The sequence below is a fragment of the Ammodytes marinus genome (genome assembly GCF_949987685.1).
Source record: "Ammodytes marinus genome assembly, chromosome: 2".
Taxonomy (NCBI): Eukaryota; Metazoa; Chordata; class Actinopteri; order Uranoscopiformes; family Ammodytidae; genus Ammodytes; species Ammodytes marinus.
The window spans coordinates 32,607,557-32,630,829 of record NC_137231.1 but is presented as its reverse complement, the minus strand read 5'-3'; the positions used below and the strand labels follow the sequence as shown (position 1 = coordinate 32,630,829).

The 23,273-nt window shown below is 39.4% G+C and overlaps 1 protein-coding gene across 1 annotated transcript; it reads right to left on the bottom strand.

Annotated features, from left to right (window-relative positions):
- Positions 1–869: 869 nt before the first annotated feature.
- Positions 870–11,984, bottom strand: LOC307258116 (myosin heavy chain, fast skeletal muscle-like). The gene is made up of 41 exons (XM_080037530.1): positions 11,954–11,984; positions 11,764–11,804; positions 10,845–11,066; positions 10,626–10,769; positions 10,377–10,533; positions 10,254–10,281; positions 10,074–10,173; positions 9,864–9,956; positions 9,719–9,782; positions 9,539–9,637; positions 9,342–9,445; positions 9,082–9,220; positions 8,817–8,935; positions 8,399–8,548; positions 8,132–8,302; positions 7,733–8,033; positions 7,538–7,608; positions 7,347–7,434; positions 7,099–7,216; positions 6,892–7,015; positions 6,638–6,774; positions 6,301–6,556; positions 5,975–6,217; positions 5,720–5,896; positions 5,496–5,641; positions 5,308–5,398; positions 4,827–5,216; positions 4,590–4,716; positions 4,383–4,501; positions 4,102–4,298; positions 3,784–3,967; positions 3,492–3,657; positions 2,954–3,078; positions 2,472–2,780; positions 2,189–2,392; positions 1,979–2,104; positions 1,715–1,885; positions 1,524–1,628; positions 1,339–1,434; positions 1,086–1,217; positions 870–976 (listed from the first exon to the last, which is right to left on the bottom strand). Exons 3-41 carry the CDS (start codon positions 11,049–11,051, stop codon positions 956–958), a joined length of 5,799 nt encoding a protein of 1,932 aa, XP_079893656.1. The 5' UTR covers positions 11,052–11,066; positions 11,764–11,804; positions 11,954–11,984; the 3' UTR covers positions 870–955.
- Positions 11,985–23,273: the final 11,289 nt, after the last annotated feature.

Genomic DNA, 23,273 nt, shown 5'->3' with positions numbered 1-23,273 from the left:
GTGTGGCCTTGGCAGTGTTAACAGTCCATCTTTGCTTGTCTTGTGGAGATCACTTTTATTTACAGACGCTGTGATCTAGTTAAATAATAGATTACTTGATTGAATCTTGAACTGTTTCCGTAGATTCACCCCCATCTATAAAGTTTTTAGTAAATCAGGACACACTCAGTAACAAATCATTGTAATAATATAAACAAGTAATTTACAAACCTTTCCCCCTAATCTAAAGTGTACGAGTCCTATTGGTCAAATCTTGCCCATAGTCAACTAATCGTCCAATCAAGATATTTTTTCCTGCCTATTGATCCATATTCTCATTTGCTACATTGGAACATCTTTTTCCTAAACCACACAAAGGGGTTAAAAGACCCAATTATAGCTTGTCTTCTTGGGTTGGCATAATAACTTGTGTCTACCTTAGTCATTGACTCACACTTAGGAGATTATTTAAAAGATTGAGTTGGTTTCAAATCTTTATTACCAGTATAATAGGCTGATAGTTATACTATAATAGGTGATGTATCGTGATAAATTAGGAGAATCAAAGCAATTCCATGTAAAATCAGACATTCAGTCGAATAGATGTCACTTTATAGATGACTTACAATATATATAACTGTTTTTATTTAATGATTAGTTCATCATTATCTAATGACTTGTATACAATTTATAAATGACTAATGCGTGGCTAATAGATTAACATTATAAAGTGTAACCATTAATATTGCGCTTTATAAAGCCTTATAAATAACATCTTATGAATATGCTTATAATACTTGAAAGACAGGACCTTCATATAAATAGTTACAAAACTAACATTTACTTATTTTTGAAGACACAATAAGATCATAATGACACAAATAGCAATTTAAGATCAAATGCTTTTATTGCGGTATGGATTCATCTCACATCATATTATATGATTAGAAACTATCAGCCCACTAGCTGGAGTGGTTTACTCAGCCGCCTCCTTTCCCTAAAACACACACAAATAACAAAGGGTTTGATTAGGTAACAAAATACATGTTAAGTACTTTTTAATTTAAACTGTATATTTCTGTGCCAAAACGCAGTTGTATATTTACCTTGCTAGAGTCACGGGTCTTTGCTCTCATTTTGTTGACCTGGGATTCTGCAATGTCAGCGCGCTCCTCAGCCTCCTCTAGCTCATGCTGAACCTTCCTGCACTTGGACAGATGAGTATTGGCCTGCTCCTCCTGGAGTAAGATAGAAATGGACTTTTTTGAATATCCAAAAGATCCAAGGTCTTCTATGTGTATGTTAAATCTGACACAACATCAAGTTTTTAGTGTTAAAAATGTATATGTTGTCCCTTACCGCCTCCTCAGATTGCCTCTTGTAGGCCTTAACTTTAAGCTGCAACTTGTCAACCAGATCCTGCAGCCTGGCAACGTTTTTCTTGTCCTCTTCAGTCTGTTATACAAATAAAATTTGCATGGTAAAATGTTCTCAATGATATACATGTAGTAGATGTTTACATTTTAATCTTAATGTGGTTGTACCTGGTAGGTAAGCTCCTTCACCCTCCTCTCATATTTGCGGACACCCTTAATAGCATCTCCTCCACGTCTCTGCTCAGCCTCAATCTCTGCCTCCAGCTCACGCACCTATAGAACACAGTAAAGACATAAACTATCAATACTTTTTAAAAGTCTTGCTTCAGCTGTACAAACTCTTAACATTAATTTCTTACCCTAGACTCCAGTTTCTGGAGCTGCTTCTTGCCACCCTTCATGGCCAGGTTCTCAGCCTCATCCAAGCGGTGCTGCAGGTCCTTAACAGTGACCTCCAGGTTCTTCTTCATCCTTTCCAAGTGGGAGCTAGTATCTTGCTCCTTCTTCAGCTCCTCAGCCATCATAGCAGCCTAGAGGAAATAATGTTAATGAGAAATGTCTGGAAAAAGCACCTCTCTTCCTTTTTAAAACTAAAATTAAGAATACGTGAAATGTAAACCTACATCAGTGATGGCCTTCTTGGCCTTCTCCTCTGCATTCCTTGCTTCCTGAACAGTGTCATCCACTTCACCCTGGACCTGGACCAGGTCAGACTCAAGCTTCTTCTTGGTGTTAATAAGACTTGTGTTCTAAAAGATCAGAAATAAGTTATCACTTGCCTGACAAATATTTAGATTTGTAAATTAGTGGAGAAATGTTGAAAAAGTGTTCACCTGGGAGTGCAGAAGTCCAACGCGCTCACTGGCGTCCACCAGCTCCTGCTCAGCGATTTTGCGGCTTCTCTCTGTCTGTTCCAGAGCAGCTCTAAGTTCCTCGATCTCAGCTACCATGAGACCATTCCTACGATCCACCATAGCAGCTTGTTCTTTGAAGTCCTCCTGTGCTCTGAGAGCATCATCAAGGTGCAGTTGTGCATCCTAGTGAAAACATATCAAAATGAATACCAACATTTAGTTGTACTGACCACTGTGTAACAACACCTATGTCTTACAATACCTTCAGCTGTGCCTGTACATTCCTAAGCTGCTTCTGGGACTCAGAAGCCTGGCGATTGGCGTGGCTAAGCTGAATCTCCATCTCATTCAGGTCTCCCTCCATCTTCTTTTTGATCCTCAGGGCATCGTTCCTGCTTCTGACCTCAGAATCCAGTGTGCTCTGCATTGAGTCAATCACCCTCTGGCTATTCCTCTTGATCTGCTCCATCTCCTCATCTTTTTCTGCCAGCTTCCTGTCTACCTCACCCTTAATCTGGTTGAGCTCAAGCTGGACACGCAGGATCTTAGACTCTTCGTGTTCCAGAGTTCCCTAAGGAAAAGAAAGAAAGAAAGAAAGAAAGAAAGAAAGAAAGAAAGAAAGAAAGAAAGAAAGAAAGAAAGAAAGAAAGAGAGAGTCAGCTCGGCTGCACAGCATTTATAATATGTTTGTCAATGATGGATTTATAATGGAATTCTTTTTTTAAGATCTCCTCTTAAATGTACCTCAGCCTCTTCAAGAGCTGTCTGGATTTCAGACTTCTCGGTCTCCACTTGCTTTTTGGACTTCTCCAGCTCATGGATGCTCTTGCCAGTCTCACCAATCTGTTCAGTCAGATCTGAGATCTCCTCTGTAGAAAGATGCATGTGTTTTATGTTGTTAAGCCTTTATATGTGAAATATGGATGCTTCATTCTAAAACATCCATTAAGTTAAGTTAAGTTTTTATTAGTCAATGGTTACATTTAAATCTGTCCTTTCGCATATCCCTTCTCAAGTTACTACACTTCGGAGGGGTCAGAGCGCAGGGTCAGCTGAAGTATAGCGCCCCTGGAGCAGTTTGGGGTTAAGTGTCTTGCTCAAGGACACAATGGTAGAGATGGTGGGCACCGTAGACATAATACCAGCCTCTGCTATTTTTACCCCCCTGTCCGGGTTCCGGGGATTGAGCCAGCGACCTCATGGTTACTGGTCGGCCACCTTTCCTCTGGGCCATCCTACAACCACCATGTGTTGAATAGAATATAATGTTGCGAAAACTCACGCTGCAGGTTCTTGTTTTCCCGCTTCATTGTCTCCAGATGATCCAGAGATTCTTCATAGGAGTTCTTCATTTTGAAGAGCTCAGTGCCAACAGAACGAGCCTCCTTCTGAGCTCCCTCAAGCTCTGCCTGAGCCTCCTCATACTTCTGTTTCCACTCTGCCAAGACCTGAATAACCCCATTGATACAGATCGGTTGGTCATTTAGTAAATGGTAATATAAAAGACATATATAAATATGTACATGTTATTGTATTGTTGCTATGGCTGGGACAAACAAAGTGAGTGTTGGTACCTTGTCAAAGTTCCTCTGCTTCTTGTCCAGGTTGGCAGCCAGAGCATTAGCCCTCTCCACATCAATCATGAGGTCCTCCACCTCACTTTGGAGCCTCTGTTTGGTTTTCTCCAGAGAAGCACACTTGGAATTTGTTGCCTCAATCTGCTCCTCAGCCTCCTGAAGGCGCTGGGCAAGCTTTTTCCTGTTTGAAAAGGTGCATTTCATCTCTTTGTGAAAAACTAGTACATGAATGAACTACATATAATTATATATTTTTTAGATACAAGATTAACATTACAATCGTTCTAGCCATTTAATTGTTTGAATTTTACTCACTTGGACTCCTCAAGCTCCTCAGTGCGCTGGATAGCATCAGTTTCATACTTAGATCTCCACTGAGCCACCTCACTGTTGGCCTTTGACATCCCACGCTGCAGCTCAGCTTTGGCCTCCTGCTCCTCCTCAAACTGCTCTCTCAGCAGATCACAGTCATGGCGGGCTGATTGCATTCCGTGGGCAAGAGCATTCTTGGCCTGGTGTAAGAAATCATTTTCAGTTTGCAAAGTTTCTAAATATCACACATGAATTTGATTTGTACACACCTAGCTTTTTCTTACCTTGACCTCCTCTTCAATCTGTCTCTTCAGCTCTTCAATCTGCTGTGTGAAGGCCTGTTTGCCTCTGGTCAGCTGGGACACAAGAGCTTCTTTCTCTTCAATTTGACGGCTGAACTCCCCTGTTGTGAAAAAAAGTCATGATACATTATTTTGTGTTATTTTGCTTAAATATACACAACACTTCCTCGACTGATTACTTATACATACCATTTTCTGTCAGGAGACGTGCTTTCTGTCCACCAAGGTCATTCATTTGACGAACATTTTCATCATTCTTGGTCTTCAGTTCGCTAAACTGGTCCTCAAGAGTACGGCACATCTTTTCAAGATTTCCCTAATGAGGAAAACAGAGATCAGATCATGAAGTCATTTTTATCTAGCAGATGAATTACCTTATTTTACTATTCTCCTTTGGATTTTTTTCAAACATTAATGTGATTTTACCTTTGCTTTTGCAACAGCCTCCATGTTGCTGGAGAGGTCATCAATCTCCATTTTGTATTCACTCTTTTCCTTCTCAAGCTTCTGCTTGACACGCTGGAGGTTGTCGATCTGTTCTCCCAGCTCGGCAACGCTGTCAGCCTGCTTCTTGCGAAGAGCAGCAGCAGTGGCTTCATGCTGCAGAGTAGACTCCTCAAGGTCACGACGGAGCTTCTGGAATTCAGCTTCACGCTTCTTGTTCATCTCAATCTGAGCAGAAGTTGCACCACCGGCCTCCTCAAGCCTCTCACTGATCTCTTCAAGTTCCCTGGAGAGGTCAGCTCTCTGCTTCTCAACCTTGGCACGAGCAGCACGCTCAGCCTCAATCTCTTCCTCCAGTTCCTCAATACGGGCCTGTTGAATGTAGGTGAGTTGCCTTTCAGTGAACTTTCGCTTAATAAACACAAAATAGATGAGGTATGTTTTATGTAAGACAATATGTCACCTGAAGCTCCTTGATCTTCTTCTGAAGCTGAGCACCCATTGACTGCTCATCCTCAATCTTGCTAAGGTACTGACTGATTTCAAAGTCCTTCCTGTGAGATTAATAGATAGAGTTCATGGTAAGAGTTCAAGCAGTGGAACACCTCTTTCAAAAGACAGGTTTTTGTTCAAATTCACAAAGAAACATACTTTTTAATTTTCTCGTCAGACTGCTGCTTGTCATTCTCAAGATCCATGATGCTTTCCTGGGCCAGTTTCAGGTCCCCCTCAAGCTTCCTCTTGGATCTCTCAAGGTCCATACGCAGCTTCTTCTCTTGCTCCAGAGAACCCTCAAGCTGAACATTCATATAAGTTATAAGTTATGCTCATGAAGAATTTTGCTTTGCCACTCGAAAGTGAATTTGTAAACTTACATCATCCACTTGCTGTTCAAGCTTGGTCTTTGCTTTGGTCAGAGTGTTGACTTTGTCTTCCTCTGCCTGAAGGTCATCAAGAGTCTGCTGATGAGACTCCTGAAGGGCTTTCTTTTCTTTAGTCAGCTTAGCCAGGCTCTCATCCTGAGAGGCCATCTCCTCGGTCAGGTTCTTCACCTATGTTTTTCAGAAAGATGTTAAATAGTGATACTCTAATGTTACTTGACCTGCAATATAATATTCATATTTTCAAACCTTGTTCTCAGTAGCATGTTTCTCCTTTTCCACTTTAGCCAAGGTAAGCTCCAGGTCATCAATATCTTTCTTGAGCTCAGAGCATTCATCCTCCAGCTTTCTCTTCTTGGCAGTGAGCTCTGCATTGATTTCTTCTTCATCCTCCAGTCTCTCGGTTGTCTCTTTGAGTTTGGCCTCCATCTGAATCTTACTCTTGATTAGTCCTTCACATCTCTCCTCGGCATCTGACAGATTCTCTCCTTCCTAATTCATTTCATGAAAATAGAGGTTAACAATCAATTCTGAAAAACTTAAAAAAGTAAAACAGTCGGTTGATGTCTACTTACAGATGCTACTTGCAGCGACAAATCATTCTTTTCCTGCAAGAGGGACACCATCTTCTCCTCCAGTTCCTTCTTCTTGGCTAAGGCAGTAGCCAGGTCTGTTGTCATTTTTTCATAGTTCTCCTTCATGCTAGCCAGCTCCTTTTCAGTTTCAGCAGACTGCAGCAGAGGCTTGATCTTGTAGTACACCTTCATCCATGGCCAGTGTTTCACATTCATGAATGAGCGGATGTTGTACTGGATTGTAAAGATGGCTTCCCTGTGGAGAAGAAGTTGCTGTTATGGAAGTGTTGTTTGTAATTTTCGTACCATTATTCAGAATTGATTGTTTTTAACATGCCTCCTCTCCATCATCTTCACAAATTCCTTTCTCATGACATAACCACGAGCCAGAGCCTGAGTCATTGTGACCAAAGTTGATAGCTTTTCATCTCTCATCTCCTCAAGGAGACCCAGCAGTCCGGCCTTGAAGAACACCTGAATGATGAAATACAATTGAATTAATATAGGATGAAGTACATAGTGAATACCATTTAAAACAAACAAATTCCATACCAACTCACGTAAGTGACATACGGAAAGCAAGGTTCTTACCTTGGTGTGTCCGAATTTGTACTCATCATGAGGAACATCAATAGACCCAAGCAGCTTCTCTGAAGCCTTCTTGTTGTCAATGAACTGGCCCTCAGGGATGACACTGGCATTCAGCACTTTGTACCTTTTTAATCAGAGTAAATGGTCAGTGAGAGTATTTTCTTTTAATACTCTACATCAAACTTCTGTTAAAAGATACACTGTTACCTCTGCTTAAAGTCAGCATAGAGGATTCTGCTTGGGAAACCTTTTGTGCAGATTCTGATACCCTCCAGCACACCATTACACCTGAGCTGGTGGATAACCAGGAAGTTCTCCATCAATCCTATACAAATGACATTTCTTAATTACATCTTTGAAATAATTAGTAAGTCTCCTTGTTGGAGCAGCACACAGTAAAATAAAACATATCAACAACACTAACAAATCTGTAATATATTATGTTCTCTATGTACCTGGAGTCTTTGACTCATTGGGAATCAGGCAGCGCACAAAGTGAGGATGGGTTGCCCTCAAATTAGTCATCAGCTTGCCCAAGTTCTCCTGTAGATCCAAAATGGTAACTCATGTCAAAACGTGCAACAATTGTGAGTTTTGGTATAATGAGATATGATTTGATACTATAATGTACAGTGTTAAACATTACCCTAAACTGCGAAGACACAGTCTGCATGGAACCACCCTTCTTCTTGCCTCCCTTCTTTGGACCGCCAACCTCTGTTGACAATTTTAAGTAGACATGTATTGTTAGAACAATAAATACAATTTACATGAACACATGCTTCTCTTATAAACATATACAGTGAAAGTATGTTTGAGTTTGCTAAAGTCAATATCATACCCTCAACAACAGGAGGATACAGAGCAGCCAGCAGTTTAACTGGGGACTTCTGGTACAGCTGGATAACGGAATCGTTCAGTGGATCCTTGTTCTTGTCCAGCCAGCCAGTGATATTGTAGTCCACGGTACCAGCATAGTGCACCAGGGAAAAGTGGGCCTCAGCCTTTCCCTTTTTTGGCTTTGGTTTCTCAAATGCTTTGCTCTTTCCAAGATGCTGGTCATACAGCTTGTTCTTGAAGGAAGTGTCTGAGGCCTTGGGGAACATGCACTCCTCTTCAAGGATGGAGAAGATGCCCATGGGCTTGAAAAAAGCAGGAAGAGGTATGTCATTAAATTCTAGATGTTGTCTAATTTAGACCAACAGAACAAATACATTTAATTTCAAAATGGAATCATTACCTTTTCAATCAGCTCAATACAGGCAGCTAAGTCCATGCCAAAGTCAATGAAATCCCAGACAATACCCTCCTTCTTGTACTCCTCTTGCTCCAGTACAAACATGGTGTGGTTGAAGAACTGTTGCAGTTTCTCATTGGTGAAGTTGATGCACAGCTGCTCCAGGGTGTTGAACTGTGAGGGGACAAATAATCAATATATCTTCCACACCACAATAATTATTCGGAAATCAATGGTTTAAGCTAGTGCTTTTTTGAAAATGAATCTTACATCAAAGATTTCAAAGCCAGCAATATCCAGCACACCAATGTAGTACTGTCTTGCTTTTTTAGTGTCGAGCTGCTGGTTGATACGAATGACCATCCACAAGAACATCTTCTCATAGATAGACTTGGCCAGGGCAGGCACTGAGTTCATCACCTGAAGAAAAAACAAAGAAAATATATGATTTGATTCAGTCAGCTATTTTGTAAAATGATGGATTGCTGGTATTTTTGAACTACTTCCAGTGAGATAAGACGAAAGAATCAAGGAAAATACTTTCATATTTTACTTGATGTTATTTGTTAATAAACAAATATAAAAGTAGAGCTAATTCACACACGGCATCTGTTGATACTACACGAAGAGGGATTATACTTCTCAGTTTTCTTTTTCTTAAAGTAATTTTTTTTTAAACAGTATATACCTGAGGTACAGTCTGTCCCTTGGTGACATACTCATTTCCGACCTTCACTCTGGGGAAGCAAAGAGCCTTCAGCATGTCAGCGGAGTTCAGACCCAGCAAGTAAGCAACCTTGTCAGCATCTGAAAATATTTCAGAGATTTACAGTAAATACATACAGTATGTGACAGTGATTGGCCATCATGACAGATACCTTAGTGACTAGGACATGTATTAGGCCTACTGTTGTTTATAAGCTATGCACTTGGAGCTAACATGAAATTCTCACCCTCTGTGCCATCAGGCTCAGCCTGCTCCTCACGTTGCTTCTGCTTGAACTTCATGTTACCATGGTGAAGCACAGCACCAGTCATTTTGTAGATGCTCAGCTTCTCTTCATGAGTGAAGCCCAGGATATCAATAGCGTTCTGTTTTCAAAGGAGTTGTCCACACAATAATCAATTTAGAAACTTATTTTAAAAGAGCAGTTCTGATGTTGCATTTACTGCTCATAATAAATGCCAATATTTTGAATTGAAGTTCACTCACATCAGTGGCATCCAGCTCTTCTTTGTCATCAATGCTCGCCACGGTGATTTGACCCATGCTACACATGGGGAAGTCGTAGGGGTTGGTTGTGAGGAGGGCCATTTCTAAAGATCAAATAATTGTGAAAAATTTAATGCATTGTCATGTATACAAATTAAATAAGAAAGAAAACATTGTGCATATACTCAATCTTTTACCAACTATCTCAGGTTTGTGGCCGGTCATCATCTGGAAGAAGATGTGATAGCCTCTTTCTTGCTCAAGCTGGTATGTCACTCTAGACTTCTCCAGCAGATCTACAAACATTGTTCATTCGTCACAGCCTGGCCAACTCGCAATTAAAGACATTTGTATGCTCTCTGAGGATTGTTACTTACATGTCTCAATATCAGCACTAGCCAGTTTGCCAGTTTTGCCGAAATGGATTCTGATGAATTTACCCTGTTTGGAACATAGGAATATTTAATGTCCCGGCACGTGGAATTTCTATAGTATATGTTTTAAAAATCCCTCCGTACTTACAAAACGAGAAGAGTTGTCATTCCTCACAGTTTTGGCATTACCATAGGACTCCAGCAGGGGATTGGCTGCAATAATCTGATCCTCCAGTGACCCCTGTAATTTAAGTAGAGAATTGATACCAGAAAATTACTATTATTATAATTATTTTCCATTGAAAGATATCACGTTTAAATAAGACTGAATTATACTCATACAATAACATAATCACACCTTTGACTCGTCCCTCTTCTGTCCGCCTGATACTGAGATTGTTGCAAAGTACTGGATGACACGCTTGGTGTTCACAGTCTTTCCAGCACCAGATTCTCCACTGGGGATAGACATAGACTTATAAGAATTTCTTCAACGTATTTAATCATTGTAAACGAATTCAACAAATATTAAACTTACGTGATCAAGACAGACTGGTTCTCCCTATCTGTTAGGAATAAAAACAACAGAATTTACTATGTATTTCTAGCAAGTGAAACCTGATAAAATGGTAATTTGTATATTAGAGTTGTTATAACTTACCAGTATTCATGAACTGATAAGCGTTGTCAGAGACAGAGAAGATGTGGGGTGGAGCCTCCACACGCTTCTTGCCTCTATAGGCATTTACAACCTCAGTATCGTACACTGGGAGCCATTTGTAGGGGTTCACAGTGGCACAGAACAGCCCAGAGTACGTCTGAAAGTAACCATAGAGATTCAACAGTTAAGATTTATACAAGTGTAGCCATTTTCAGCATTTCTCTTTTCTCATTAGGCAGATTGTCTTACGTAGATCATCCATGCTGCATAACGCTCTTTGAGGTTATACAGCACAGAGGCTTCATTGAGATGGGTCATCATGGCCATGTCCTCAATTTTGTCGTACTTGGGAGGGTTCATTGGAGTGACCTGTGATTCTTTAACTACCACCTCCTGGAACAAGACATTTGTCACGATGAGAACTGATCATACAACTTTCCTATATTACTTTTACTTTATGATACTAACCTCCTGAGTGGTCAAGACTTTGACAGTGACTTTGTCACCATCCTTCTTGATTATTTGTCCTTTCAAGTACAACTCCACCTTATCCTCCACATAGCAGGCAGTCTTGGCGTCAAAGGGCGAGGCTTGAGCCTCAATCCTCTCCCTCTCTGTCTTACGGAGGTAAATGGCAGCTTTGCCGTAAGCCTCCATCTCAGCGTCGGTACTCATGGTTGCTGGTTACTTCTGTAAGGTAATTGCAAATTTGAGTATTCTTATTCATCTTTTTTTAAACTAATGACTTCAAGTCACAAGACAAACTAAAATAACTAAGTTAAACTGAATAATAGACATTAACAAACATATCTATCTATCTATCTATCTATCTATCTATCTATCTATCTATCTATCTATCTATCTATCTATCTATCTATCTATCTATCTATCTATCTATCTGTAAGTGTTTTAATTAGACTATATTGTACTTTATGCCTTTTAATTGCTGCCACTCTTCCCCACTCTGTAAATGTTTCAATCGTTTTGTTTTTTCTTCTCTTCACTTGTTGTGTATTTGATGTTTTTGCATTGAATATTTTGTTTGTATTGTTGTTTTGAATTTGTTTTGACTCGATGTCATTGAAAATGAGGGTCACCCCTCAATTGGTCTCTCGAGGATAAATAAAAGTTAAATGAAATGAAAATGAAATCTATCTATCTATCTATCTATCTATCTATCTATCTATCTATCTATCTATCTATCTATCTATCTATCTATCTATCTATCTATCTCTCTATCTATCTACAAAGACTTAACATTTGCCCATTCTAAATATTTTCTTGAGTTGATAGTGATAAGATGAACAATAACCAGGCAAATAACAAGTAAATGAAATGTTTCACACAAAGTATATACACATTTAAGACAGTTAAAAGAGCTTCATACCTGAGCCTCTCTCTGTGAATTTTTTTTTATAGTCCTCAATCCTGTTGAAAACATAATCCATATATTCAGATATTGGTTAAAGTTTGGCAAGATGTGCTTAAGAAATATAGTAATTACTTCATATTTAAAAAAAATCCATCAAATAGTGATTACTTTGAAAATTTCCAGACGAGATGAAACACACACTTACCACAAGCTGGGGTAACCTACGGTCCTCACACACTGCTCTGTCCGGCTGCCACACTGCACATCTTTGGCTCCTTTTATATAAACTTTATTGCCTATGCAGGATGAGTTAAATATGAAACCAAATGTCAAACGTGGTGTCATTTATATTTAAACTTCTTCAAATTGCCCATGTCCCAGCAGGGTTCAAAGTAATAATTTTTCCCAACTTGGCCAGTAGATAAGTTTTTTACTGCCAAACATGTCCGTACAGTACTGGCCCCTTGTATATTTTCACTGGCCCGAGAGCCAAAGAATATAAACACTTTCTGAATTTCCGTGATTAATTATTAAGTACAGTATTTGAATTTTCCTTTAATATTGGTTGTTTCATATCCCAGTGACAGATCTTTGGCTCCTTGTATTTAATCTGGCTTGATTATGCAGCACAGTTAAATATGTAACCCAAGGCGATATGTGGTGTGGATAACTAAATAATTTAACATCTGTGTAATCAAGTGTTGATGGTACTTAATTCACTATGAAAACATGTATGTACAGTACTGAACTGCCAGCAAGTCACTGCAAACCTACTAGTTTCACTACTCATCCACAACACTGCAAACACAAATTGGTCAAATTCATGAAAATGACAAAAGGTGAAACATTGCTTCACCTTCAGTGTGAACACACAAACTAAACTTATTTGATTGTTATGAAACATGTTCAGTAAACAGCTACTAGCTACAGACAGAGCAGACAGATTGGTTAGTCATTCTTTATTGGTTTTATACACACTGAAAAAAATTATTCTGAAAGGATGTAAATGTTACACAATGAAAATATATGTTTGTATCTCTACAAAAACAAATCTAGTCCTGGACTTAATCTGCATGTGTTAGTAGGCCTATTATAAGACATTGTGCATTTCCTCCACAACAAGATAAATTTACGTAATCCCAGCTATTGTTTTTATGTAAACCCCCACAACGAGCAATGATCTTGTTGTGTTTACACTTTTTGAACTGTGAAGTTGGAGGATTCAAATCTTCTCTTAATTGGTCAAGAGCTCTTGTTTGGACATTTTGTCAGTTGGCTGAACTTGGACTCGACTGAAGTTTAAGGTAAGAATAAAGTTTGCAGAGCAATGTTAATATGTATATCATATGTATTTCTAGTATTGTTTTGGCTGGTTACATTTATTTTTTTAAATTGGATAAATGAAAACTATGAGGGTAAAAATTCCAGTATTGCCTGCATTTTAAGCCAGTTTAGCCTTTGCCACTATTTTTTAGCCTTTAGCTTTATTTTAGCCAGTCATGTTATCTGAATGGAGTTGGTTTAGCCTGCCGTGTTATCTGAGTGGGGTCAGTTTAGCCTGCTGTGATATCTTAGCGGCGCAAATTTTGCCCGTGGCTCAATATTTTTTCTGCCTCGTTAGTTTAGCACCGCTAGCTTTACGCCGTTAGCTTAGCTGCGTTTGACATTTTATGATTTCAGTTTGCATTTCTGCTTGAATTTGCTCATTGTTTTTATGGTTGCTTATGCGTTTACAATCAGGGCTGCCAAGTTTCACCAAAAGTTTGGAGTGAGATTTTTTGGCCGAGGCACCCAAAACCGTGTCCTCTCTCCCACCCAATAATTTTTGCTAGTGTCCTGCAAGTTTACATATTGTTCATAATAAATCAGAAATAAAGACAATTGGAAAATGTGATAAAATATCAAAAATCTTATTAAAATAAACGAATTCATGAATTTCAAAGTCGTATGACAGGTTTTAATTAAACATTGGGTGTGGACACATTATAAGTGGGGGTTCTGGGGCCTTTTTTGCATTAATTTGTATGTAAAGTAAAAGAGAACATTCACGGTTCCGCTGACACAAATTTAATTGAATAGCCTACAAATCAAAATGTAGTGCTTTCAAATATCTCTTGTAGCCTATTGTTAAAACATTTGGTTAAACTGTAATAAAGGTCATTATTCTATATCATGTCTACTATTGAGGGTTGAGTGGCTGGTGGTATTTTCCTAGCAGCATTAGGCTTTATTCAAAGAAGAAAAAAATTAGGGAACAGTTCAACAGTTCACCAAAGAAAAGTGCTATAAATGTGCAATACATAGGCTAGAGTTCATTACACAGAAGAATAAAAGCATTTTTATTGGCGGATGAGCCATTTGTTACTTTGCAAACCTAATTGTCAAACTAAATTACCAAAAACAATATACAAACGATCCAAAGATCTTCTGAGTTTACTTGAGTGAAATTGAAGGGTTAATATGTTGCATGCGCGCTCACCGGCCGGCGGGGACACAATTCTTATCAGCGGTAACTTGGCACGCCATGAACACACACCTCGGAAGAGAAGGTGCAGGTTGGGGGCTTGCGGGCTCGCCTCCCGCTTCGAATGCACAGTGCACATCAAAGCATAACGTTAATGCGTGTTCAGAAAGAGGAAGTCACGGCACTCATGTCTGTTAGCTTTTCAAAATAAGAATTTGAAAATAAAAGTCCCGCAAAACAAATGTTATTTTGGGGATTAATTTCTCTGCGTGAGAAATTTGAGGTGTGGCGTGTGAGAGTGTGAACTGGTTGATTTGCGTGTGTCTCACGGCCAAAGAGTGAGCTATGGCAGCTATGTTGGCAGCTATGTTTACAATACACCAGACCCGCACTGCGGATTAAACCCACATACACACGATGAATGGTGTTTTATTATCTATCTAAGCATTCAAACGGCAATGCTGAAAACCGTTAAAACGTTAGGCGGCAAATGTAAAGGGACGTCATCACTGGTATTTGCGCGCGACTACGGTGCAGGAAGCAGGAAAGGGGGAGTTTCTGCTGTTATTAACTGTAAGGACTAGCTGTGGAGATCGCAATACAGGTAAAGCATAGACTGTAAACTGAGGCATTTTTTATTTAATCTGTGTTCTTTTTCTCTGGCTAGACAGGACTCAAAACGCTAAATGTTGAACTCGTTTCATAACACTTTCATATGATATGACCACATCGAAGGCCACATAATTAATAAAACATTTACAATGCGTCTAAAGACGCAGTTTTTCCGTTGTATAGCCAATACAGGGGGAGTTATTGTCGTATGAACATATACTTCTCTAATGCCTTCAGAATAGTGCTAAGAATGATTATGGAAAGTTTAGTGTAGATGTAAGTGATTCAGAAGTGATTCTTAAAAACATGTTGAAAAGGCACACACACACACACACACACACCAAAGTATTCCTTCTGCTTCTTAATGAACTATTTTACACTCTCTTGTCACAATCGGTCACAACTAGACCAGTCAAGGTGAGAAGGTTTTATAAGAATTTCAATAATTAAACAAGAATGACAAAAATATAAATAACACTAAGTAGATATAGGATTGGAAATGTTACTGAATTGTGTGTGTGTGCGTGTGCGTGCGTGTGTGTGTGTGTGTGTGTGTGTGCGCGTGTGTGTGTGTGGGGGTGCAGTTGCACTGAAGATCTGCCGGTTCTCTGAAGCAGAGAGGATCTACACGAAACAACAAAGACAAAACGGTTTGACAACAAGATGCTGACCTCACTGTTCATTCGTGAGATCACGGTAATAAACATTTAATGAGACAACATAGCAAACACTCAATGTAAAAAGTTCACAACTGAAAAAAATACTTCTGGTAAGGTTGGGCTATTTAAAAAAAAGAAACTGGTATATTCAAAAATTCCTACAATAACGTCTTGAAAATATATTGAGTTATATGCACATTAAGAGTGTCAACTTAATTTGACTTAGTAGACTTTACTTGCTAAATGTATTCCTTGTTTTCAAAAATGTATGTAGTTCATACAAATAGTATTCTTGTGTGGTCTACATAATAATTTTATGCAGAAAGTTGCCTTGATTTATTTAAGTAGATCGAGCAAGATATTTTTATCAGTGCAGTAACCTCATCTCCAAAAGAGAAAACACCTAACATGGACATAGTGCCACGCTGACACATTTTTGGCTCCTTTTATATAATCTGAATTGCTTATGCAGCATGAGTTAAATATGGAACCAAATGTGGTGTGGATAACTAATATCATTTGACATCTGTTTAATCGAGTGTTGTTAGCACTTCATTCTGACATTTTGGATTTCAGTCTTGAAGTTCCATTTCCTGCTTTCCATTAAATGAAAGCAATTATATATATTACACATTTTTTTTACATGATTTATACTACACAACATATTTAATTTATATTTACACTTCTCCAAATTGCCCATTTCCCAGTGGCCCCGGTTGTAAAACTGTTAACATAAAATAATGTTTCAGATGTACTTTTCAGTTGTCTGTCTGATGCACAGAATAGAACAAAAATGCTTTTATTTTCATCAAAACAGATACTGTAGCATGCAGACAATTCAGTTGTGCTAGTTCTTTATGAGCCTAACTACAACCCCAGGAAATGTATATGACTTAATTTACATCCAAGTGTTAGTTTCATGCTTGGCAAGAGAAATTGGCAAGGTCAAGGACTTGGCTTAATCCATGTCTATGTCCCTTCATATCTGGCCCTTCACATCACTTCCAAAAACAAAGTTCAAGCTAATTTAAAATCACCCCTTTCCTCTAATATATTGGTCCAGGACTGCACTGCTCACTATTGTCAATTTTGGTCGCAAAGCAACAGGTTAACATCATGAAACTGCAGCACACATACAGTATCGAATGGGAAATTACAGTTCGAATTTGAACTTTTCACCCCACCTTCGAACGAATATTCGAATTTCAAATAAAAAGGGACATCCCTATTTAACAATAATAAAACAATCTTAAACCCTGCTGAATCAGAATTGGTTTAATTGGCAGGTAGGTTCACATATACAAGGAATTTGCTTTGACCAGATGGTGCACAAAATAAACTTAAACATAAATATAGAGAACTATAAGGATTGTCTACTGTCTCTTGTCTATGACCAAATCACAGCCGTGCTGATATAGAGGGACAACATAACTCCCTCTAGTGTGATATTGTTTAAATATGTGTTACGTGCCATTTGGTATGGGATTGTTTACTTAAAGATCTCCTATTATACTACTTTTCTGGTCTTAATTTCTTGTTAAAAACTGCTATAGAGCAACCTGACACGAATCACATCACAAAAAACCATGTAGATTTTCGGGAAACTCTTCCTCTCATCTGAGCGCGCACTGCAGTCTCTCTCAACAGTCAGCTATGTGCTTCTCCGCTCCCTCCCCCCCCCCTCCTGCAAACCCCACTCCATTGTGATTGGTTACCTTCCTTCCGGAACACTTTCAGTGGCGCGAGCATGGGCGCGAGGTGCGAGGCAGACTTGAGCAGGAATGTGGGGGCATGTTGCAGCATTACCATACATGGAAACCTGATGGAAACATCCGCTTGTGTGACGAAAAGAATGTCCGGAAATTCTGAAACGACCGGCTGCCCTAGTGTTTAGTGCTCTGCACAGACGGTCAGCAGGGAATACGTCTTAATGCATTCACGTCATTATTTGATATACGCTAGTATGGTTAAACATGACTATAAATCATTATAACAACGTTTATAGGTCATAAAAGTCAAAAAGTATCATAGGTCCTCTTTAACAGTCCATCTTTGCTTGTCTTATGGAGATCACTTTTATTTCCGGATGCTGTGATCTAGTTAAATAATTAATGACTTGATTGTATCTTGAACTGTTTCCGTAAGTCCATCGTTCCCCCCGTGTTTATTTATTTAGTTATTTGATAATCCCAATTTAGACATTTTATGGGATATAACAATTATGGGGGCTCGTCCGGTATTACCCAAATAATATAAAGAGTAGATTTACAGTAACATATTAGTAACACTTTATAATAATGTTAATTATAAATGATTCATAAGTCTAATGATTTACAAAACAGTAATATACATGGGTAGATGATTAATAAGTGTTATGTTAAGATCAAAAATTTGGTGTAAGTCATCTATAAAGCTTTTAGTAAATCAGGACACACTCAGTAACAAATCATTGTTATAATATTAATAAGTCATTTACAAACCTTTCTGCATCCCCCTAATCTAAAGTGTATGCATCAGATACCAATGTGTTGTAGGGCTGTCCTCAACAAAAAGTATACAAGTCCTATTGGTCGAATCTTGCCTATAGTCAACTAATCGTGCAATTAAGATCATTTTTCCTGCTTATTGATCCATATTCTCATTTGCTACATTTGAACATCTTTTTCCTAAACCACACAAAGGGGTTAAAAGACCCAATTATAGCTTGTCTTCTTGGGTTGGCATAATAACTTGTGTCTACCTCACATTTAGGAGATTATTTAAAAGATTGAGTTGGTTTCAAATCTTTATTACCAGTATAATAGGCTGATAGTTATACTATGATAGGTGATATATCGTGATAAATTAGGAGAAACCAAGCAATTCCATGTAAAATCAGACATTCAGCACCCCCATAAAGCTGGAACAGAATGATCTTTGTTTCATATTTTGCAACTATTTGACTGTGAGATTGGCACAGTCGAATAGATGTCACTTTATAGATGACTTAAAACACATTTGTGATATGTAAACATAACACAAATAGATATTATTGCTTTTATTAAATGATTAGTTCATCATTATCTAATGACTTGTATAAGATTTATAAATGACTTATGCGTGACTGATAAATTAACATTATTATAAAGTGTTACCATTTATATTGCGCTTTATATAAAGCCTTATAAATAACATCTTATGAATATGCTTATAATACTTTACAGAAAGGACCTTCATATAAATTGTTACAAAACTAACATTTGCTTATTTTTGAAGACACAATATAAGATCAAAATGACACAAATAGTAATTTAAGATCAAATGCTTTTATTGCGGTATCATTCATATCACATCATATTATATGATTAGAAACTATCAGCCCACTAGCTGGAGTGGTTTACTCAGCCGCCTCCTTTCCCTAAAACACACACAAATAACAAAGGGTTTGATTAGGTAACAAAATACGTTAAGTACTTTTTAATTTAAAATGTATTGTTCTTTGCCAAAACGCAGTTGTATATTTACCTTGCCAGAGTCCCGGGACTTTGCTCTCATTTTGTTGACCTGGGATTCTGCAATGTCAGCGCGCTCCTCAGCCTCCTCTAGCTCATGCTGAACCTTCCTGCACTTGGACAGATGAGTATTGGCCTGCTCCTCCTGGAGTAAGATAGAAATGGACTTTTTTGAATATCCAAAAGATCCAAAGCCTTCTATGTGTATGTTAAATCTGACACAACATCAAGTTTTTAGTGTTAAAAATGTATATGTTGTCCCTTACCGCCTCCTCAGATTGCCTCTTGTAGGCCTTAACCTTAAGCTGCAACTTGTCAACCAGATCCTGCAGCCTGGCAACGTTTTTCTTGTCCTCTTCAGTCTGTTATACAAATAAAATTTGCATGGTAAAATGTTCTCAATGATGTACATGTAGTAGATGTTTACATGTCTAATCTTAATGTGGTTGTACCTGGTAGGTAAGCTCCTTCACCCTCCTCTCATATTTGCGGACACCCTTAATAGCATCTCCTCCACGTCTCTGCTCAGCCTCAATCTCTGCCTCCAGCTCACGCACCTATAGAACACAGTAAAGACATAAAGTATCGAAACTTTTTCAAAGTCTTGCTTCAGTTGTACAAACTCTTAACATTAATTTCTTACCCTAGACTCCAGTTTCTGGAGCTGCTTCTTGCCACCCTTCATGGCCAGGTTCTCAGCCTCATCCAAGCGGTGCTGCAGGTCCTTAACAGCAACCTCCAGGTTCTTCTTCATCCTTTCCAAGTGGGAGCTAGTATCTTGCTCCTTCTTCAGCTCCTCAGCCATCATAGCAGCCTAGAGGAAATAATGTTAATGTGAAATGTCTGGAAAAAATCACCTCTCTTTCTTTTTAAAACTATAATTAAGAGCACGTGAAATGTAAACCTACATCAGTGATGGCCTTCTTGGCCTTCTCCTCTGCATTCCTTGCTTCCTGAACAGTGTCATCCACTTCACCCTGGACCTGGACCAGGTCAGTCTCAAGCTTCTTCTTGGTGTTAATAAGACTTGTGTTCTAAAAGATCAGAAATAAGTTATCACTTGCCTGACAAATATTTAGATTTGTAAATTAGTGGAGAAATGTTGAAAAAGTGTTCACCTGGGAGTGCAGAAGTCCAACACGCTCACTGGCGTCCACCAGCTCCTGCTCAGCGATTTTGCGGCTTCTCTCTGTCTGTTCCAGAGCAGCTCTAAGTTCCTCGATCTCAGCTACCATGAGACCATTCCTACGATCCACCATAGCAGCTTGTTCTTTGAAGTCCTCCTGTGCTCTGAGAGCATCATCAAGGTGCAGTTGTGCATCCTAGTGAAAACATATCAAAATGAATGCCAACATTTAGTTATAATGACCACTGTGTAACAACTCTGTGTACAATACCTTCAGCTGTGCCTGGACATTCCTAAGCTGCTTCTGGGACTCAGCAGCCTGGCGATTGGCGTGGCTAAGCTGAATCTCCATCTCATTCAGGTCTCCCTCCATCTTCTTTTTGATCCTCAGGGCATCGTTCCTGCTTCTGACCTCAGAATCCAGTGTGCTCTGCATTGAGTCAATCACCCTCTGGCTATTCCTCTTGATCTGCTCCATCTCCTCATCTTTTTCTGCCAGCTTCCTGTCTACCTCACCCTTAATCTGGTTGAGCTCAAGCTGGACACGCAGGATCTTAGACTCTTCGTGTTCCAGAGTTCCCTAATGATAAGAAAGAAAGAAAGAAAGAAAGAAAGAAAGAAAGAAAGAAAGAAAGAAAGAAAGAAAGAAAGAAAGAAAGAAAGAAAGAAAGAAAGAGTCAGCTCGGCTGCACAGCGTTTATAATATGTTTGTCAATGATTGATTTTTAATGGAATTCTTTTTTCAAGATCTCCTCTTAAATGTACCTCAGCCTCTTCAAGAGCTGTCTGGATTTCAGACTTCTCGGTCTCCACTTGCTTTTTGGACTTCTCCAGCTCATGGATGCTCTTGCCAGTCTCACCAATCTGTTCAGTCAGATCTGAGATCTCCTCTGTAGAAAGATGCATGTGTTTTATGTTATTACGCCTTTATATGTGAAATATGGATGCTTCATTCTAAAACATCCATTAAGTTAAGTTAAGTTACTTTTATTAGTCAATGGTTACAATGAAATTTGTCTTTTCGCATCCCCTCTCAAGTTACCACACTTCGGAGGGGGTCAGAGTGCAGGGTCAGCTAAAGTACAGATCCCCTGGAGCAGTTTGGGGTTAAGTGTCTTGCTCAAGGACACAATGGTAGAGATGGTGGGCACCGTAGACGTAATACCAGCCTTTTCTAGTTTTACAACTAACACCCCCCTGTCTGGTTCCGGGGATTGAACCAGCGACCTCATGGTTACTGGTCGGCCACCTTTCCTCTGGGCCATCCTACCACCACCATGTGTTGAATGGAATATAAAGTCACAAAAACTCACGCTGCAGGTTCTTGTTTTCGCGCTTCATGGTCTCCAGTTGATCCAGAGATTCTTCATAGGAGTTCTTCATTTTGAAGAGCTCAGTGCCAACAGAACGAGCCTCCTTCTGAGCTCCCTCAAGCTCTGCCTGACCCTCCTCAAACTTCTGTTTCCACTCTGCCAAGACCTGAATAACACCATTGATACAGATCGGTTGGTCATTTAGTAAATGGTAATATAAAAAACCTATATAAATATGTACATGTTATTGTATTGTTGCTATGGCTGGGACAAACAAAGTGAGTGTTGGTACCTTGTCAAAGTTCCTCTGCTTCTTGTCGAGGTTGGCAGCCAAAGCATTAGCCCTCTCCACATCAATCATGAGGTCCTCCACCTCACTTTGGAGCCTCTGTTTCGTTTTCTCCAGAGAAGCACACTTGGAATTTGTTGCCTCAATCTGCTCCTCAGCCTCCTGAAGGCGCTGGGCAAGCTTTTTCCTGTTTGAAAAGGTGCATTTCATCTCTTTGTGAAAAACTAGTACATGAATGAACTACATATAATTATATATTTTTAGATACAAGATTAACATTACAATCGTTCTAGAAATTTAATTGTTTGAATTGTACTCACTTGGACTCCTCAAGCTCCTCAGTGCGCTGGATAGCATCAGTTTCATACTTAGATCTCCACTGAGCCACCTCACTGTTGGCCTTTGACATTCCACGCTGCAGCTCAGCTTTGGCCTCCTGCTCCTCCTCAAACTGCTCTCTCAGCAGGTCACAGTCATGGCGGGCTGATTGCAGTCCATGGGCAAGAGCATTCTTGGCCTGGCGTAAGAAATCATTTTCAGTTTGCAAAGTTTTTTAAATATCACACATGAATTTGATTTGTACACACCTAGCTTTTTCTTACCTTAACCTCCTCTTCAATCTGTCTCTTCAGCTCTTCAATCTGCTGTGTGAAGGCCTGTTTGCCTCTTGTCAGCTGGGACACAAGAGCTTCTTTCTCTTCAATTTGACGGCTGAACTCCCCTATTGTGAAAAAATGTCATGATACATTATTTCGTGTTATTTTGCTTAAATATACACAACACTTCATCGACTGATTACTTATACATACCATTTTCTGTCAGGAGACGTGCTTTCTGTCCACCAATGTCATTCATTTGACGAACATTTTCATCATTCTTGGTCTTCAGTTCGCTAAGTCCGTCCTCAAAAGTACGGCACATTTTTTCAAGATTTCCCTAATGAGGAACACAGAGATCAGATCATGAAGTAATTTTTATCTAGAAGATGAATTACCTTATTTTGCTATCCTACTTTGTATTTTTTTTAAACATTAATGTGATTTGTACCTTTGCTTTTGCAACAGCCTCCATGTTGCTGGAGAGGTCATCAATCTCCATCTTGTATTCACTCTTTTCCTTCTCAAGCTTCTGCTTGACACGCTGGAGGTTGTCGATCTGTTCTCCCAGCTCGGCAACGCTGTCAGCCTGCTTCTTGCGAAGAGCAGCAGCAGTGGCTTCATGCTGCAGAGTGGACTCCTCAAGGTCACGACGAAGCTTCTGGAACTCAGCTTCACGCTTCTTGTTCATCTCAATCTGAGCAGCAGTGGCACCACCGGCCTCCTCAAGCCTCTCACTGATCTCTTCAAGTTCCCTGGAGAGGTCAGCTCTCTGCTTCTCAACCTTGGCACGAGCAGCACGCTCAGCCTCAATCTCTTCCTCCAGTTCCTCAATACGGGCCTGTTGAATGTAGGTGAGTTGCCTTTCAGTGAACTTTCGCTTCATAAACACAAAATAGATAAGGTATGTTTTATGTAAGACAATATGTCACCTGAAGCTCCTTGATCTTCTTCTGAAGCTGAGCACCCATTGAC